Source organism: Podarcis gaigeae, assembly GCF_964106915.1.
Source record: "Podarcis gaigeae genome assembly, chromosome: 3".
In the NCBI taxonomy this organism is placed as follows: Eukaryota; Metazoa; Chordata; class Lepidosauria; order Squamata; family Lacertidae; genus Podarcis; species Podarcis gaigeae.
This window is the reverse complement of record NC_139680.1, coordinates 58,168,665-58,189,192: the sequence shown is the minus strand read 5'-3', so window position 1 is coordinate 58,189,192 and position 20,528 is coordinate 58,168,665. Positions and strand designations below refer to the sequence as shown.

The following is a 20,528-nucleotide window of genomic DNA, read 5'->3' as shown; positions in this document are numbered from 1 at the left end:
AATGGAACATGGAATATCAGGCCAGCAAAAGAGGTGGGTTGCAATCCCCCACTCCCAAAAGCAGTTTAACTGTCAAAGGCCAAGGTAAAGAGCATATGGGGAAAACTATACAATAAAGATGCTAAACATGCCGTATTTACTTGCATCTAATGCTCACCTTTTTTTGGCCAAATTATGTTGCGAAAATTAAGGTGCGCATTAGATTTGAGGGGACATTTACATTCAACAGTAAATACTTTTTTTTTGTTTCAAGGTTCTGGAACCTGAGGTGCGCATTAGATTCGATGGTGCATTAGACTCGAGTAAATATGGTACTTCTGTGGAGAGAGCGAGTACCATAATTTTGGAGCAACCAGAGAGAAAGCCCTCTCTCAGGCTGCTGTTCCCAGTGGAACTGATCAGGGTTACAGTTGCTCTGAAAGCCATCTATGTAGAATGAAGTGAAAAAGGCTAAGCTCATAACCAGTGAAATATATCAGAAGTATCTAAGACATTCACTGCTCAGATGACTCAACACTAAAGATATAATTGTCAGGCTGATGAATATAAAATGAAATTACATTGGTCTAATAAAGCATTGAGAAGTGTGAACATTCCCTCAGGTTTAAAGTCACCTAATAACCATTTCAATAGTAACACATTTTAAAATGGTATCTGTGCTTGTTGCAGCAAACACCAAGTGTCTCTTGTGCCACTTTCAAAACAAATACACATTTTGTTATTTCCATAGTAAAGGCCTTTTGGAATCTATGCACTACTTAAGAATATTAGGCATTCTGAATAAAGTAGGATCCATTATTTTTTGCCTGAAAATGATACTTTCAAGGGACAATTGATATCACCTCAACATAAAAGAAATCTTACTGAAGTATTCATCTTCCTTGCTTGGACATTGCGGCAGAAATTGTCAGAAATCTTAGCTATGTCAGCTTTTCAGCATATATAAAACCATTACCTTCTTAATGGCATCATTCCACTAAAATAGTAAACTGTTTAGAAGACAGACGAAAATACTATCATTTGGTTCATCAAGCAGAGTATTATCTACTCCAAAGGATAGCAGGAAATAAATCTGGGTCTGTATACGAAGCATACACTCATATTCCAGTTTGACTGGTATATGAACACAGAACTTCTCATATTGTAAAAAATAATTATGTCAGTGGACTAACAAAATCTATTATTATTATTTATTAGTATACCGCCCTTCATCTGAAGATCGCAGGGCAGTTCACAACATAAAAATACAAAATGAAAGCACAAAATATATATTAAAACAAAAACAAACCAAAAACCACCCTACCACATTTAAAAGGCCATAGAATGTTATTCAGCTTGAAGCCTGGTTTTCACCTGGTACCTAAAGATATGTAATGAGGGCGCCAGGTGAGTCTCCCTGGGGAGAGCATACCACAAATGGGGATCCACCACAGAAAAAGCTCATTCTTGTGTTGCCACCCTCTGGACTCTTGTGGAGTAGGCACACAAAGAAGGGCCTCAGATGATGATTGCTGGGCCTGGATCGGCAGTCCTTGAGGCATTGTGTTCTCGAGCTGTTTAAAGGCTTTATAGCATTTTGAATTGGACCTGGAAACTAACTGGCAGCCTGTGTAGTTGGGCCAGGATTGGAGTTATATGCTTCGGAGGTGGCCCTACATATAATGTGTTATTACTTACTGTAGCCTCTTAGATTAAGATTAGAGCTTAATCTACCCAATTAAATCAGGAATGGAGAATCTGTGGTCCTCCAGATATGTTGAATTCTTATCAGGCCCAGCCAGGATGGCCAATGGTTAAGGATGAAGGGAGTTGGAGTGCAACAACACCTTCATAGTTTCCTATCCCATTCCTGAGCTAAGCATGTACAGTGTTTTGAATATATTGAAGTTCAACAAGTGGCGGTTAATTTTATCATTTTTCATTTTTGCTTATTGGATAATAAAGTTATTACAAAATATGTTTTGCAACTCTTGCTCTTACTTCTGCAGTAAGTGAAGGTTTTGCTTGCTTTTATTCTTGCTATAATATACCATTTGGATATATCACCCGTCATTTACACTGAACAGCTGACAAGTCTGTTCTACCTACTTATGGATTGGCTACATGGCTGCAAAGGAAAGTGAAATGGAAAAATCATTTTAGGTCTTGTTTCAAGCTGGAAAACTATGACAAACTAGCATAAATTGTAGCATGGCTTAAGCTGAAACCACCAGCTTCTGGTTGGAAATCTGGCTCAACTTGTTTGCATTCCCAACATATTATTGAACTAAATGTTTTAAAAAGAACTGGAAAATGAAATATTGCATTAATAAATGCATGTTACCATTATGCCACCTTGTGGGATTGAAGGAAAAGTGTTCTATATCATATTTATGAATCAATAATGCACATCTACCATCCTCTATTATTATTAAGATTGATCTTGGCTAGAAAATCATCCTTTTAAATTCCTTCTTCTTTAGACAGACCATTTTAAAGCACACAGTTAGCAATAGTTACACAGAGTAGTTCAAAATGACTGATCCATATGTTAAAAGTCATGCACAAAACAGAAAGCCACAAATGCACTGCTCTCAAACATTGTCTCTGCTGGACTTTTGGCAATTCTATTCTTCTACTGCAGTCTGCAATGTTCAGAGGATCCCCTCGCTCTGCGGACATACATTTCATGGGTTCATGGGAGGGCACAGGACAGGAAAGATGTGTCCTTCTACTCTGTCTTAGGACCCAACCCTCTGTCTATAATGTGGTGATTGTAGTGGACAAGGAGAGATGTTGTCTTGATTTTCCACAGTGGCTTATATAGGACTATCTGATGAAACTAACAAACAGGTGTCAAGCAAAGTTTGAAATGCTGACATTCTGACCTATAAGTTCTATCTTTTGAAAGTGGAAAAGAGAAGAGATTGAGTAATGAGAATCGAAGCCTTTCTCCCTTTAGATGACAGGTTCATATACAAGCAACTGAAAAAGCACAAGTATCAGATAGGTGACAACAGTAAAAATGAAATGGTGAATTCTTTTTTGCAGTGGTATTCACCTCACAAACACAACCTGGCTAAAGTTGCTGTCCGGGTGGAATTTCATCAGAAAAGCCATAGGTTTTTTCCTGGAAGGTGATTCCTAATGTTGTCAAAGGCACAGGAACCCTCATATCTGCTGTGTGAAATTTGCATCTTAGACCAGGTTTCTGATGAGGGTGAACCAAGGGTGAAGGCAGGGATAAAGACCAGGTTTCCCAGTGATATTTTGAGTATAAAATTAACTTACAAAAATATTAAATATATACTATATACTATATTCCTATGCTTTGCTCTAAAACAATAGTGATGAATGGAATTTATATCTTCAAGTTGCAGCTCACATTAGTCACCTCCTTGATTTGGTTGTTGTTAGGACTGTATTTGTTTGTTTATTTTTTAAAGTTCCCATGCTTTTCATCAGATATCCATGGATACATTGTGTTGGTTTAATTCAGAAAGCAGAGAATGGCCAAAGAGGAGACAGAAAGAACCCCAAAGGACCGAAAGTTGATCCAGATTTCCATGGAAATTGAGAAGCTGGTGATAAAAGTTTCCCACAGTAATGAAGCAACAAGTGCTAACTTATGCATGCCTCTGTACTGATCATTCAGCTGAAAACTGGCAGCAGACTCACCATTTTGAGTTAAGCAGGAACTATGAGCAACTAATAAATCTCACTGAGTGGTATAGCAAGACCTACAAAGCTACACGCACAACACTTGAAATTGATCTTATGGCAAATGCATTTTGGGGGATCCAGCTGATAACAACTGCATGCACAACGGGGCTTCCTTCCTCCTCCTGTGTGTCCTCAGCCCTCCACCCAAATTGGCTCGGGAGGGGGGATGTTGAGAACCCCCAGAACAGGGCACAGGGGGAATGCTTGCCCTGATGGAATGACTGCCTTAGCGCAATCTTGAATTCCTCCCACTGGGATGAACAGATTATATTAGCAATTCAGCTTGTTCAGAAACAGCAGGCTTTGTGTTCCTGTTGTATTGCCCAGAAGAGGGATACCAGTAAGATGCTGAACAAAGTCTCCATATGAAGCCCTATTTGCAAAGTGTTCAGTTAGCGAATCCAAGAAGTCGATTATGCACCATCACCATAATCACTATGCAGTTACCAGTGCCAGGTAAAAACCTGTGATTTTTTTTAAAAAAACCAACTCATCCTCCCAATCACATCATAGAAACAAAGCACACTTACATGTGAAGGTGGGAAAGGGGGTGGCGGAGGAGATGTTGCACTCGCTATCTTTTCCGCAGTATCTGGTTCAGGACGGATCACAACTGTTGCACGGGAGATGTGATCCTCATCCTCTTTCTCATGCAGTGGGTCTTGATCAGGACACTGGCCAATATCTGCATTTTCGAAGGATACTGGCTGGGCAAAATCCATCGGACTGAAGAAAGACAATGAAGTCAGTGATGTCAAACAACAGGAATTCTTCAACTGGAAACTTTCACCATGATCAATAATTTTTAAATGTGCAGTTTGCCTTTTTGGAGGCAGTCGTTGAGGGGATTAGGAACTAATCTGATGAACTTGATGTAACATACAATTTTCCGAGATAATTCTGGATTATCTTTACAAGAGAATCCGGAATGTGCCGGTGTGTAGTGTTGAAGAAGACTGGGAAAACTAGGTTCAAATCCCTACATAGCTATGAAGCTTGCTCCCTTTTCCTTTGAAAATACACAAAGTTACCACCCACCTGTACTGGACAGCACAGTGGGGCTGTGCTGCTTCCCCGACTGCCCTTCAGCTATGTTGCTCCTGGGACACAGAGGGGAAGATGCAAAGCAGAGGTGAGGTTGGCACAGTGGGACAGTGCAAATGCACCGGGGAAGCCAAACAGCTGCCCTGGTGTGCCTTCCACTACTGCCCCTTGCCCCTAGTGAGCATACATTTCCAAGAGTTGATGCATTGTTGGAGCTCCATGTGCAGCCTATAATTCAGGTACATAGCAGGTTCTGCCCACTTTCAATGTTGTCGACATTAGTACATAGAGACAGTGCCATGTAACACATATATGCTTCAGTGAATCGCTGATCATGCAGTTGAAAATCACCTGGTTCAGCTAATATGTAAACCTGGAGCTAAGATGTCATGCTGTGTGTGGCCCTTCTGTGAACTGAATTGGACAGCTGCTAGTGCTTGAGACCTGGCACAACACTGGCGAGGCTATTACTCTGTTCAACATGTGGCTCAGCTAGTACATGACATGTGCCGGAAGATATGAAATAGCATAGACATCAAGTAGAGATCTTGTTCCACAAATTATTTCTGCATGTGTTTAATGAGTGTATAATTGTTCATTGCACACTACCCAGATAGCTTTACGTTATAGAGTAGCATACAAATATCATAAAATTTCAGCATCAGCTAACAGAGTTCTCATATATTCATTTTCAGTTCTTTTAAAATCACCATTAACTTGACTTTTTCCATCTGGTCTGACTAGCAGAACTTTCCTTTCATCAAGCCATCTGGTGTTTTACCGTGTCAGGAATAACATCAGCTATCATTGTGGTTGGTTTACTTTTTTCAAAAATTAACATGGAAATTAAGAGTGTGGCATCTTTCTGATGCATATCACAAATGGTTGGGTTATACCAGGCAAATATTGCTCAGCTGGCAACCTTATATCACATTATGGGCAAGTGCATATTGTCAGAATTTAAGACCTTGTTATGTAGAATAGTACAGGGGTGGGGAGACTCAGGCTTGTTGGACCTACTTTCTATTTATTTTTTTACTAGAACCTGGAGATCTACCTATCAGAGGCACAGTTAAAATTAAAGCACAGGGTGCCTCTGAGCAGATTCTGACCATAGAAATTTGTTTTCAATACCAGAGTCCTTTCACACAAAAAGCCACTCCTGGTTAGCTTTATTTATTTCAGCAGCCTAACATAGGTGGGGAAAGTATTGTTATTTTGGCTATTGTTAAATGATTGGGATGTACTGCAAAGACCTACTGAGAGACCTACTAGTAGATCCCTATCTATCATATGCCTGCCAGTGGAATAACATCAGTTGGTTTCTATAAGCAACATAGCTTTATATCAATAGGTTGCTTTATATAACCTGACAAAAAATAGATACTCACACAGCATTGATGACAAGGTTCCATATGCAGCCATCAAACGCAGGTATGTTCCTAATAGGAGCAATGTGGAATTCAGGTGGTGTCCCTCCCACAAAAAGCTTCTTAACGGAAACAGGTTGATCTGACGGGAGTCTTTGAGACTGGCTTCTGTCCTCATCTACTTGGATCACAAACAGCCTGCAAAATCAATGAAAGTGACTTAATACACAAATACCCCGAGCCAAACTGCTGCTCCTGCTGCTGTGCCTGCACCATAACACTGACGAATGCAGTTTTCGCTTCGTTTAAAGAGCTACAGGATGAGAGCCCAAACTGCTCCGGCTGAATAAAATCTCCAAACCAATAGAATATCAGTGAAATTAGTATGGGGATGAACTGAAAAGAAGAGCCTACAGACTGACAGCATTGCTACTGATAGAAACAATCAAGGCTACTTTTAGTGCTAAAGTATAATTTCCCACAGCCCACCAGGATAAAAAAATGAAAGGGGTCACATTTTGTTTGGTTCTTTATTTTCCTGGTTTTTTCCACTAGCTATTACACTCTTGCTGAAGAACAGTGAAGCCTCTTGAGTATGGTGACTGCTGGAATCCATGAAAGATGTATATTATATATTTTCAAAAGCCAAGTACACCTGTAGTGGCAATATAGCAACTAGCTTTAGCACCAGGGGGTCCTTTTTTACAAAGGGCCTATCCAGAATTCTGGACTAATAATAATAATGATTCCCCCCTAAAGAAACATAATTTCTACTTTGGTCTTTGTGGTGTCGTCTTAATTGCTGTGATTTCCATCGAAAGCTACACTCACACATGGCAATTTCCCCACCCCTTCCTTCCGACCGTAGCCTCTGTTTTCTCTGAAAAGTCTCAAATTTGAGGAAAGGCCCAAGTATATGTATGTCTGGGAGAGGCCTGACCGAAGAGGGGACACAGTGTGGCTTGAGCACAGCGTGGCTTGGATGCAACCTGGTGTTGCAAATGCCATGCACTGCAGCCCTATACAGGTTTACTTGGAAGAAAGCCCTAATGAGTCCAATGGGACTTTATCCATAAGATGGCAGACAGTGTATTATTATTATTGCATGGATAGCTTTATAAGCATCCTGAAAGCAATATGTGTGAAAGTGGGTGGGCATGTCCGAGAGCCCAACAGCAGCTCATTCACCTCAGCTTAATGATAATATTGGGTATTCCAAAATGTAATATTTGTGCTGAAGTGTACAACCAAAGATGAAAATATATACTGGGGCTAGATGTAAAGGGAAGTTTTCCTTCTGCACATATGCTTCCCTATAATGCAACAGTTATGTGCAGAGGGAAAGCATATGTGCAGAAGGAAAACTTCCCTTTACAGATGTGAGGCTACCTGAGGACTGGAAGGAGTTGCTCAGTGCATTTGTGCAAAAACTTGCAGAAACCATTTTGGGTTTTCTTACATTCTGTCGAAGGTTTTGCAGCTGGGCTAAATGATCCACTGAGTTTCCTCCCAGCTTCAGGAGTCTGTGCCAGAGAATGGAATAGCAATAACTCCACATTAGATGTTCTCAATTTTTGGATACCTTCTTCCCAGTAAAGCTGGACATTCTTAGGCTTGCTTGATTCTCCTGTAGCTGATAATACCTGTTCCTGGTTAAATCCCTAATAATTTAAGAAGCCCTCTGCTATTGTTCAAGAGAAAATGTTTATGCACTCTGATGCGGAAGACCAGCACATGATGATATGCCTTAGTCCTCAATGCTGTCCTATAATTATCCTGGAATGGGAAGCAATTAGTTTATAATCATATGGGTAATTAGCTTTCTGAAGAGTTTTCAAAAATGTCCTCTGCTTTTAATAAAATAAAGCTTGGGTAATGATTAGCAGATGAAGAGGTTTGTTCATTTCTACTCCAGCCCAGTTTATGGGAAAACGAAGTCTGTTGTGTATGTGTTTTGGACAGTTACGAAAATCACAAGCATGAGCCTATTTCTGTATTTCTGTCCACTAGAGGGTGCTGTAAAAGCAGTGATGAGCTGGCATTAGCAGTCCTTACAGGGTAGCAAATAACATAATCCTGTGTATTATATACAGCATTATTATTTGGTTTGTTAAGTGAAAGGATTTCCTTTGCATTCTGCTAGATATTGTAGTATTATCAATACTTGTCAGCTTGCATTTTGTCATTTATGGTGACATTTAAAGAAAATTAAAAACCTGACTTTAGGAATTTGAAGTTTAAACAAGTACCAAGGAGGCTGACAAAACATGTTTTTGCTTGGAAATAAGGTCATGGGTTAGAGAACGAGGAAGATTCTGAGGAAATGGAATGAATGGATTTACTTGTTAAGATATTTATTAGAGCTGTTGGGCCTCCAACAGAAAGTGCGCTTTGACATAATAAGGGATAAAAACTAATAACCAAAGTAATCCTTTCTGGCCTCCAAGCCAGCATAGCCCATGTTGGTTCCAGAAGCATTGTAGGGTGGATGGATGAGTGATTTATGCTATGTTATCAGTATTATCTTATGTTACATTATTTATATATGTTATGTTGTTATTTTATGTTTTCAGTGGATGCACATTAGGGTTGCACCAAATACTTGCAGGCATAAATACCTGGATTGATAGTGCTATTTTGGAGGGCATGTGTGTTGATGTGTTTAAAAAGCCCCTTCCCCCACCTCAGACAGATCTTTTTCATTTTTGTTCCTTGCCATCTGCAGGACTGCCCCTAAATGTTGATTATTACATTTGTATCCTATTCCATGACTTCTAGACATGATTTATCCCTAACATCTAAGACAATGTTCAAACACTGCACCTGCACCACGGCATCTAGCAGCATGTGCGAGTGTGAACCAATGACGTTGCTATGTTGCTGCGAGCCACCAACACCTTAGCTCTTCCTTTTCCTTATTCCCTCTCTCCTCCCGATTGCCCCGACTCTTAAAGATATAGGGCCCTTTTCCAGTTCAGAAGGCATCAATCCCCAACCTTCCCATAGTTTCATGTGAGAAACTTATAAAGAAGTTTCAGGTGTTGTGAATTCGGCGTGGGCGTCGTTAGGTCTTGATGTTGCTATTCCTTCTCATTGGAAGCTGTTCCTTAATATTAGTTCAAGATCCAATTCCTCAGCCACACAAATTAGATTAATAAAGTGTATTTGCAAAAAGTATCAAAGGTTAACATAGCAATTTAGATTAATGAAAATCTTAAGCGGCAATGCCTACACTAAAGCGTGACCTATGCCATAATGAAATCATCACTGTCAGAAGATGACTTTTAAATGAAAGCTGCACAGAGATTTCATTCTCCTCTCCTCATAGTTTCAGTTACTGGGCTAGAACAAATGTTCAGGGTTGCAGTACCCCTATATTCTGAGTTATTACCCTCCGAGTCTTTCTATTCGGATGCTGTGTTCTCTGCCATCATGAAACTCGCCAGATGCAGGTTTGATGGTGATCCTGCGAGGGTCCCTTATCCCGGTAGAGACGTGCACTTCTAGTCGACCACTGTTCAGGAACACAGCATAATAGGCCTGCAATAGGAACCAGCATTTTAAAGGAAGCCCTTAACGCCTTTGTGTATTTATAAGATCATTCCCAAACAATGTGCCTCACCCTCCCTGTATGGCAGAAAAGAACACTTTCATCCTTTCAGCTTTCATTTATTTTATTACGGATGAACCATAAACATGTCAAATCTTAGCCATGACTGACAGTGGCCTGAAATTATCACAGATTTCTAAAATGTAGTACAGTGGTACTTCGGTTCTAGAACGTAATCAGTTCCAGAAGACTGTTTGAGTTCCAAAATGTTCGAAAACCAAGGAGCAAAGGGCTGTCCACAAATTCAATTGAGAAAACTGAAAAACATGCAGCGGAAACCATTCGACTTCCAAGGCATGCTTGAGAATGGAAGCATTTCACTGTTTGGGTTCCAAAATGTTTGTCAACAGAGTCGTTCAAGAACTGAGGTACCACTGTACAGTGAGATGATGTTTGCTGCAGTCTAAAACAGCTGGAGGACTACCCTTGCACTGCCTGATCAGTGGTAAGTGATTGTTAAGTAAATGGGAAAACAGTTTTCACAGAAACCGTGAAATGAACCAAAACATTGTCCTGGAGGTATTGTATAGCACATTAAGTGTTTCCTGCTATGTCTCTATTTAGTTCACAGGGGCGGAAACCATAGAACAGCAGCATTATGGACATATCAAGAGGAATAACGATACATCTGTGGTAGGGTACATGACCCATGGTCTAGGTCATGGGTCACCTGCAGGTGCTATGGCACCCATGAAGGCTTACAGTGGTGGCCCTGGGTAGGTCCTAGAAATAATTTTATAGGGTGCTGTGGTCTAAACCACAGAGCCTAGGGCTTGCCAATCAGAAGGTCGGCAGTTCGAATCCCCGCGACGGGGTGAGCTCCTGTTGCTCAGTCCCAGCTCCTGCCAACCTAGCAGTTCAAAAGCATGTCAAAGTGCAAGTAGATTAATAGGTACCACTCCAGTGGGAAGGTAAACGGCATTTCCGTGTGCTGCTCTAGTTCGCATGACCCAGAAGCTGTACGCCGACTCCCTTGGCCAGTAAAGCGAGATGAGCACCACAACACCAGAGTCGTCCGTGACTGGACCTAATTGTCAGGGGTCCCTTTACCTTTAAACTCTGCAGGTACCTAATAAGTGATGTCTGAAATGAGAATGGCGTGGGCGGAATTTACCTAACCAGCAGAAACCCTGTGCAGGGTCTTCCACTTGCCCGACAGAGTTTTCATTTTTCTGCAAACCCTCAAAATTGGCTCAGGGTGGAGGCGATTATCTCTCATAATTTTGTGTTATGCCACACATTCCTCCATGACAGCTATTTTGTAATTGTCTCCTCCAACACTCTCTCAGCTTTCAAAATGTGTCCACTAGTCCAAAATGTTTGGGAGCCCCTTGTCTAGGTGTACCAAATGGACCAAACGTCTGATATGTCAGCTTAATGAGATCCCTTCCCCTTCAAACTTTGATAGAAACAACTTTCAAGGAAACGTTCTGAATCTCCAACTTATTTCCCTTCCCACGCAACATAAAGACAAAATAGTCCCTGCAGTGCAGGAGCTGAACAATATCTTTGGCCAATGAAGATGCGGCAAACAAGCAACCCAGTTTCTGGTATCATCCTGTACCTGCCCAGTCTGCCTGCGCTTTCTCCGTGGGGGTACAGGCGCCCCACTAGTACCAAAGAGTATGATGCCAGATTCATTTCTGGTGCTGAAGGACAAGTGGATTTCTGTTCCCACATTGAGTGAGACTGGTGGCAGCTCCACAAAGCCCGGTTTCGGGAAGCTGACTGTGTAGATATTCTGCAGAAAAGAAGGGACTGGGTGAGTTTGACCCAGAACAGGAAAACTTTCTTGCAATAATAAACAGCTCAGCAGTTTACATTCAAAGTGCTGTGCAAACATTTGTCCATCTGTTAAATCACCCAATATCAGAAAACATTTGGAAAAGTAGATTCAGCTAAAAAGAGCTGCACAATCCAGTCTTGTTCCAGCATTATTATTATTTTGAGGCTTTGTACACAACACGGACTATTCTGAGATCTGCAAGTACTCCTAACCAAATACATTTCCTAATATTCTTTTTCTTTGGGAGGGAGGTTGGTTTTTAAGTATGATGTGTGTGCATCCTGAGTCATGGAAGTCAGTTTGACAGGGAGCCAAAATTTTGGGGTCACACGGTGATGAAGCTAGTCATGGCTAGGGTCGACAAGTTGCAAGTCAGAGAGCACCGTACCTTCAAAACCCCCAGTGCAGAGAGATATGTAGATTCTACAGCCTCTTCCCCACTTCCTCATCTTGCCACTCGCCCTCTTTCCCAACTGGCTGCTGTGAGTAAGATTCCAAAGGGCCACATGTGCTGGACCGAGGAAAGAACAAGGAGAAAAACCCCCAAGGCTGCTTTCAGGGCGGATTTCTAAGAGATACCACAGGTCTCTGGGTTGCAGCCTGTTCACCCCAGTCATGGAAGTTGTCCTGCAAATGGCCTCTAGGTCTTGAAACTAAAACAAGTTGTTGCTTTTAATCACAACCATTTCCAAGACAGTTCCCTGCTTGTTAAAACATTGATAATAACTTGTCAATATGCAGAGAACTTTCTTGGAATTGAGTCACATGCACAAAACCTTCCTCATGGTTACTGGTGATGGGAGTGGCTCAGCAGAAGACCTTCCACAATTCCAAAATGTAATATTAATGTATTTATTTACTGAATTATTCACTTGCTGCCTTTTTGGACGCAGCCTAAAAATAATCCATTTTAATTCATTCATATACTTCCCCAGCCCTTCTTTGCCCCACTGGTATGTGACGTACTTTATGGAAGATCCAAATCCTGACAAATGAGCCTCAGTTGTGGTGTTAAATCTGAATAGGATTCTGCTTCACACACTTTATGGTTACCTTTACCTGCCTTGTCCCCACAGTGTGGTTGCTTACACTTTAAAACGAATCCGCTCATACATTAGGCTCCACTGTCTGTCATTGCCTTCCTATCTGGGCTAAGCACTTCAGCTCGTCTCCTGAATCCAACTCATAAATAAGGCATGTACTGCCCATGGCTCCACAGCTCTCACACTGGGAGATATTAAGGATGAACTGAAGAGGGGCTGTATGTCCCAGAATATTGAATCGTATTTTTTAAAAATATGAGATTGCTTAAGGACCGCTTGTACATACAGCATTATGATGATATTCAGGATTAATTCTGACCACAGTCTGCTAAGGACTACTTTTGTACAACTCACTGAAATGAAATGGTCTCATCTTGAAGATCAAAGAATAATAAATTCTAGACTTGGAAGGAACCCCAAGGGCCATCAACTTCAAGTCCCTGCAATGTAGGAATCACAGCTAAAGAATTCCTAACAGAAGGCTATTTCACCACTGTTAAAAACCTCCAATTAAGGAGAGTCTGCCACCTTCTGAGATAGTTTGTTCCATCGTTGAACAGCTGTTACTGTCAGAAAGTTCTTCCTAATGTTTACTCTGAATCTCCTTTCTGCAATTTGGTTTGAGTCCTACCCTTTGAGGCAGCAGAAAACAAGCTTGCTCCATGTTTCAGTGATAGCTGTTCAGAAAGATGGATAATGAGGAGGGCCACAAGTCAAATAGTGTTAGGCATTACGATAAGGTTAGGGAAATAATCATGCAGAAGCAATTTTCCATGGGAATTGAATGACATGTTGTAGGTCCTCATTGCAACTCCGTAAGTCTCATACAAATAGGAGTGGCAGAAGGGGGGGGAGGGGAAGCAGTCACTTCCTCCAAGCAAGATGGAAGTGGGGCAATTTTGTTAATGGAATTGTATGTTGCAGAATGAAGAAGAAGAAGAAGAAGAGTTTGGATTTGATATCCCGCTTTATCACTACCCGAAGGCGTCTCAAAGTGGCTAACAACCTCCTTTCCCTTCGTCCCCTACAACAAACACTCTGTGAGGTGAGTGAGGCTGAGAGACTTCAGAGAGAAGTGTGACTAGCCCAAGGTCACCCAGCAGCTGCATGTGGAGGAGCGGGGAAGTGAACCGAGTTCCCCAGATTACAAATCTACTGCTCTTAACCACTACACCACGCCGACCTCCTTCATCCTCAGGAATTTCCTTGCCAGAGCTGCTTGTTGATAAAACATGGAGCAATCATTTTAAGATCATTCAAGGAAACATGGAAAGCAAACTAACCTCCAGTGTACAGCCTTTGGTAATGCCCACAAAGTCAGGACTGCTCAGAAGATTGTATGGCGTCCGAGAAATTTCAATATCCTTGATGCAGCCTGAGTATTTCTTTGTGTTTACTTCAGGCCTGCAAAAATAAGGTCAAAGCAGGTTTAGTCATGAGTAAAAACAGTCACAAGAGAGCTAAAACAGTTTTCCATATTACTGTTTTAAACATTCTGACCACAATCCAGAGGGAATAATAATAATAATAATAATAATAATAATAATAATAATAATAATAATAATTGATAGCACAGTCCAGAAGATTAAAATGCTAAACATTCTACCAGAAGAATAAAGTTATCAATGACTAACTTCCCCTGGATTGCAGCCTTTTACATAAATTCTGCTTCTCGTCATTTACCAAAGATACAGACCTTTTCCCTACTTCTGCATTTAATGTCACTGTTATCTCTGTGTAAAATGTAGCAGGATGACAAAATAATAGGTTATTCTCCAAGAAGTGTAGAAAGATAAAGGTTAGAAAACTTTTTGACAGTTTGCCTATTTACATGAAGTGTTTTCTTTAGACACGTGGAAGAAGTAACATATGAGCCACGTGCCCAATTATTTAGCTGTGCTCACAACACAAAAATGTTAGCAACCTACCGTGAATTCAGAGTTTCTCCTATGTTCACTAATATAGCAGAGGCGAGGGACTTTTGTCCCAGAAAAAGGTGCTGGAGCACAACTTATTTTCACCAGCACAGTCATGGTTGATGAGATGATTTCTGCTTTGCAGAGGGTTGGACTAGATGACCCTTTTGGGTCCCCCCCTCCAACTCTACAATTCTATGATTCTATCACTTGAATACCCACAGCCTGAGTTTTGTGATCTGCCAGAAGGGCAGCAGAAGGATAGTGTTAGTATCATTCAGAAGCCTTTATACTGAGCGCCAAACCAGGAGCAGCTTTGTTTGAATGTTTATCATATTCACGCATCACTCCTCTGGCTTGGAAAAGCTGCTTCATAAATGTTGATTTTTCCTGAAACAGCAGCCTCCCTGAAGCAGCAGCAACTGCAGTTAACCCTCTGATCCATGTTAATGGTCGATGGAAAGAAAGACTGGGCATCTTGAGATGTGGATACAATCTGGCCAACTGACCAGATCAGACAAGTAAAATACTCGCATGAAAATAACACAAAACATTAGTATTAAATAAGGTAAAAAACAATTCACAGTTCATAGAAATAGAAAGCCCAGTTCATATACCCATATATGTATGTGCATATATGTATTTGCACAAAAATATATCTATGATCTTAATTTAAAAACAACATTATACTATAGAATATCAACAGCTTGGATGTCCCCCAATAGCTTTTTTCTGCTGTGGCATTTTTATTTTTTATTTTTGCATTTTGTAGCCATCTCAGCAAAGCATAGCATGTCTATTTCAAAAGCTGCAAGTACTTTAGAGTTAATACCAAAAAAAGAAAGAAAAGAAAATCTCAGTTCTATGTTACTGCTAGTTGAAGGTTCTAAAGTCTCCCTGTGGGCACCAACTGAGCTTCAGAAAGTTCTGAGAAAGGCAAACACAATTTCTTTCCAACTTTGAAAATGTTTCTATGTTTCATCTCCTACATTTTCTTCACGCACTGATCCACAGTAGCAGAGCTTTTCTGCAGCCTAACAACCTGTAATTCCATCTGTCTCACCAAGCAAATCTTGCCAGAGTTTCATAGCCACTGAGGCTCAAACTACATGTTAATCAGAGTTCTAAGACTCTCTCCCCCACCTCAGTTTTTCTTATGCTATATTAGGCTGGGGCGAGCTGTGTCTGAGCACACAGATGTGCTGAGAAAGGGTACTTAAACCTTTCAACGCTCCTGACATTTCCCAGCTAAAAATGACCCTCACCAAGATATTTGTTTCAAGAGAAAGTTATGGAAAAGATTTATCTGCATCTTCTTCTTTCACATGCTCTCTCTCTCTCTCTCTCTCTCTCTCTCACACACACACACACACACACACACACACACACACAAATCCTTTGAGCTTCAAGAACCATCTAATTTTCCCAACACCACTTGAATGCAGTTTTACATAACAACAGCAGTGTGAGACTCTGCCTCACTGGGCAACCTTCAGGTGCACAGACTTTAATTCCGGAGCTGCCAAAAATATCTCCAAAAGGATATAATTTACTTCTGTATAAGAGCTATGATATGCTTTAACTTAAATTCAAATTTTAACATTGCATGAACCCATCTGTGGGATCCCTCTTTATTAGATGCACCTGAGGAAATGATTGTAGTTGTCTAGACAATGAGCAAAATATGGAGGCTGAGGTTTGCTTTTTATAATTCAGTGGAAGATAAGCAGGGTTTCCAGGCTCATCAAGAGAGACTAACCCAAAATGAATATATGTCCCAATCAAATTTTGGTGGTAGTGGGAGATGGTGCTAAATGTTTAGGAAATGGATGGTTAAAGTTTTGGTTGTGTTTTCTTTAATATTTTTTTTTTTACTTGCATATATACAAGCTGGTCAACTTTCATTTTGCTTTCTTTTGTCCTTTTAAGAAGTAAGCCAAGCCAAGATTACATGGTCACAGAATACTGTTGCCATGAGGTAGTCTGGCCCATATTTGTATAGAAAAGGCAAGATTTTCTCACCAAAACATCACTTGCTTTGGGAGCTTGTGTGGGTTGGCTTTCTTCTTAAGAGGGAGATGAAGAGGAAAAAGAAAGAAAGCCCTTACCACCTTGTAAAATGTAAATAAAAATACCCCACATCTAAAATCTTGGAGACTGTTGCCTCCCCTCAGAAAGTTACAGAAGTTCTGTCCCCCTTTCATCACCTTTGGGAAGACTTTGGGCTCAGGCTTTAGTTAGGATAGCTATGTGGGAGTATCCAAGTACAATGGCAGTACACCTATGAATATTAGTTTTCTGGGGCAAGCCAAAGGCTATCACCCTTGCACTCTGCTTATGGTAGAGATTATTTTGCTGGCAGATTGCTGGCCCACAGAGACTTGATCCAATAAGACAAATCTTATGTTCCTGAACATATACAGAAAACATATATGCCAGAAAGAGCCTGCATTGCACGGAGAGGCTGGGGAGTCAAGTGTCCCTCCCTGCAGTTTGCTGAGAAAATAAACAATCTTGTGATTGACACTCCATTCTCACAGATTTCTGCATGTGTTCCATCGCTAATTTGCTCTGCGCTGAACAGAAACTCTTAACTGCTTTTTATTTTTTTAAAAAAAATATAGCTTGTACTTCTGATATAATTAATTTTTAAAAGGAAAAAAAAAGAAAAGAAAACCCAACACAGCAAGATATAAACAGCTGTGTGAAGATGCTAGGCTAAGTGTTGCTGCAAGTGTGTGCGCAGCATGCGGCAAGGCTGTGTTAAGCACTGAGGAGCAGCTTGATTTGCTGCAGCAGGATCCATTGCCAAATGAACAGCCCCAGAGCAACAGCTGGAACAGATACAGACACAAATTGCTTTTTGCTTCGCCACCTGTTGCAAGCTGCGCTTAACCCATGCAGAGCGCGAGGCATGCAAGTATTGCTTGAAATTTGACGGTTTTTTTTTTTTACCTGGATTTCATACTAGGATAAAAATGAACAGAGAAAGAGAGAGAGGGAAAAAAAACAAATACAATTTTGTTTATTATTTGCAATTATAACATTTATAACAAACCAAATTCTTATAATGATACAGACTGTTCAGTCTGCTTAAGATTCAGGCCACTTTCTTTAAAATATACACCCATGGCTTTTAACAAACCACCCACTGCCCGTCCGTAAGACTTGCATGTTGGGAAGCACTTGACCCTGAAATCCTCAGAATGTTTCAAAAATTAACCAACTGACCACCACCTTTCTCTGCAGCCCCACACAATGTCTGTAAATAGCAGACGTTCTAACCAAGAAAGTCAAGTATGTTAGGCTGGGGGGGCTTCCACCCACCTTAAGCCCATCCCCTAATTCCTGGACTACCTTCTCTATAGAGGGGGAAGACACCTAGACCTGCTGGTGAAGGGAAGAGGATAGGGCACAGAGAAGATCCCTCGCTGAGGGCAAGGCATTAAGATCGGCTTGTTGCAAATCCAGCAGTAGCTGATGGACTCTCCCACTTTTCAGGCCTGCAATATCAACTGGCAGTTTTGACCATCACTTGTGTGAGGCCACTGCACCCTAGGATCCTTTGGGAGAGAGCAAACATTGCCAGCAATCGCTGGGTCCTTCTGGATCGAAGGAGATAGCTAGTTGGGGAGGTCCAAGGAAAATCTTCCATCATCTTTAAGTTGCACCCTCCTTCAATACAGTGGTACCTTGGGTTAAAAACACCTCAGGTTACAAACACTTCAGGTTACAGACTCCGCTAACCCGGAAGTAGGACCTCAGGTTAAGAACTTTACCTCAGGATGAGAACAGAAATGACGCGCCAGCAGCGGGAGGCCCTATTAGCTAAAGTGGTACCTCAGGTTAAGAATGGTTTCCGGTTAAGAATGGACCTCTGGAACGAATTTAGCTCGTAACCAGAGGTACCACTGTATCATTCTCCTTGATCAAAGGGCTGGGTCACCTTTCCTATAAGGAAAAGCTGAAACATTTGGGAGTTTCGGAAAGAAGAGGAATAACTGGGACATAACACAGGTATGTAAAATGATGGAGAAAGAGTGGCTTGAGGGAAATTTTCTTCTCATAATACTAGAATTCAGGGCCACCCAACAAAACTGATTGGTAAAGTGTTCAGGGCTGATAAAAGTTCTTCACACAATGCACAAGTAACTTATGGAATTCAGTTGCACATTATGTGGTGGAGGCTGGTAGCTTAGATAGCGTTTAAAAAAGCATTTGTGGAAAACGGGTCTCTCAAAGGACATTAACCACAATAGCCAAATGGAACTTCCTTGTCCTACTTGTGAGTTTCCAGACGTGTCTGGATGGCCACTGGATACTTGGGTGACACAGCTGTAATTCATGTGGCACAGCTCTTATGTTAGGGTTTCTACATGACACACAAAATAAGGTCATTTATGTTGAGCTGCAGCTCAATTCCTGATTTCTTAAAAATGACCTGTGACCTGAACAGCTAACAAGCAAATTTTAAAACAACAATAACAGTGCAATAGTGGCTGTTTGGCTCTGTAGCAGTCCAGTAGCCTATCTAGATCTCTCTGCCTATGCAATGACTTCATCATTGTTATTCTTTCATGGAAACTGAACTGATATAGGTGAATGGGTTTACCTGTGTTGCACAGTATCAGCACTTTGTACCAGAGATAAGTTTCTGTAAACTTTGATAAAGGTTCCAGAGTTTGTTTCAAAACAGAAAACACCGATTACACTCCAGCACCTCATCAACTCATTTAGCATTAATGAAGACAGGAAAGCATATGGAAAATACTTTATGCATAATAAAATTTACAGGAACATTTTAAGCTGAGCAAGAAATTCTGTCTTGAGTTCATATGCGATTAAACAGAAAATGAAAACAGATACTAGGGCAGTGGGGATGGAGCTACATGTCATGCCTCAACCACATTTCTTTAAACTTGGCTACTGCTTCATCTGTGCAAATTGAGCCTGGAATGATAGGGCCTGGAGCAGAGAAGTTATGGGCAGGAGCAGACACACTACAATTTTTTCCTACCAGCTGTTTCTCCACCAGTCCCCATATAATGCATTTTCGTATGTTATTTTAAGTAATATATGCACCTGTATGCACATTTTGTCCTAGGTATAAGCATTTTTGTATGCATTAGTTGGCTGGAGAAGCCCCCTGCAAAATTCAGGTAAGTGTGAATTTCCATGGTTGGCTGTGTTTTGGTTCGTGTATTGTTTCAGAATAGGGTATGTGGCATAAGTATCCTTTTTGTGTGCAATCCTTTCATGAATCCTTAAGAAAAGGTTTAGAGAACAATTGCTGTTCCTGAATTCCTTTAGTTGACTATGTGCTAAGTGCCATTACCTTAGGTTTCGTCTCAGTGTTGGCAATCCACCAAAATAGATGGGCTCGTCGGCTTTCAAGTTGAGGCCAAAGTGCTTCCCTGTAGCAATTGTTGTGATGATCTCTTCCTGGTTGGAGTCTATGTCTACAATTGATACATTAGCTGAGAAAATATAAGAAGAAAAATTAAATAGGGCTTTGAGCTACAGAAGAATTTTCAAATGTTTATAACTACTTCTTCCTTTCTTGAGCAAACACACTTGTCCATACCCTCTTTTCAATTAAGAGAGGGAAAAGTATGACCAGGTACATTCTGATTATACCAGTGATTGGTTTTTGAATAGCCTTTTCTAGCTGAATGGCACATAACTGCTTGCTAGGAGGAATAAAAGAGAAACAACTAAGGGTGAAAAAAGCAGAACACAGTTGAAGAAGAACAACAAAAAAGTAAGCATGGAAATTAAAAATGCAAAGGGCGGGGGAATGGATGTGTCAGACCCCCCAAAAAAGTTCAGAATTATTAAAACAGACAGTTCATTGGGAGAGATTCCCCCCTGTACCCTCAACTATAGCCCCAAGCTTAATTATCCCTATTTTATCATGTTGACTGATTGGGAAAATATTTTTGAGAATGTACAAACTGGAATATCCATCAAAACCAAAAGAGCAATAAAATATGTAATACCACCAATGTGATCAGGATTTTATTCTAGTCACTTTGCTTAAACAGGTTGTGACCCTTC

General features: G+C 40.8%; 1 protein-coding gene and 1 long non-coding RNA gene across 11 annotated transcripts in view; one reads left to right on the top strand and one right to left on the bottom strand.

The window, feature by feature from the left end:
• The window catches only part of LAMA2 (laminin subunit alpha 2), a 453,343-nt gene that overhangs the window by 14,055 nt on the left and 418,760 nt on the right, over positions 1 to 20,528 (bottom strand). For 5 of the 10 annotated variants that reach the window (XM_083731000.1, XM_083731004.1, XM_083731006.1 and 2 more), the window contains 7 exons: positions 19,807 to 19,948; positions 17,427 to 17,438; positions 13,839 to 13,959; positions 11,291 to 11,467; positions 9,508 to 9,656; positions 6,138 to 6,314; positions 4,233 to 4,428 (listed from right to left, as the gene is read on the bottom strand). In XM_083731000.1, coding sequence (XP_083587126.1) covers positions 4,233 to 4,428; positions 6,138 to 6,314; positions 9,508 to 9,656; positions 11,291 to 11,467; positions 13,839 to 13,959; positions 17,427 to 17,438; positions 19,807 to 19,948 — 974 coding nt within the window. The remainder of the gene's footprint in view (positions 1 to 4,232; positions 4,429 to 6,137; positions 6,315 to 9,507; positions 9,657 to 11,290; positions 11,468 to 13,838; positions 13,960 to 17,426; positions 17,439 to 19,806; positions 19,949 to 20,528) is intronic. The other 5 variants (XM_083731002.1, XM_083731005.1, XM_083731007.1 and 2 more) reach the window with 1 other exon arrangement.
• Positions 1 to 20,528, top strand: part of LOC310841059 — a 52,447-nt gene that overhangs the window by 21,871 nt on the left and 10,048 nt on the right. The window lies entirely within an intron of this gene.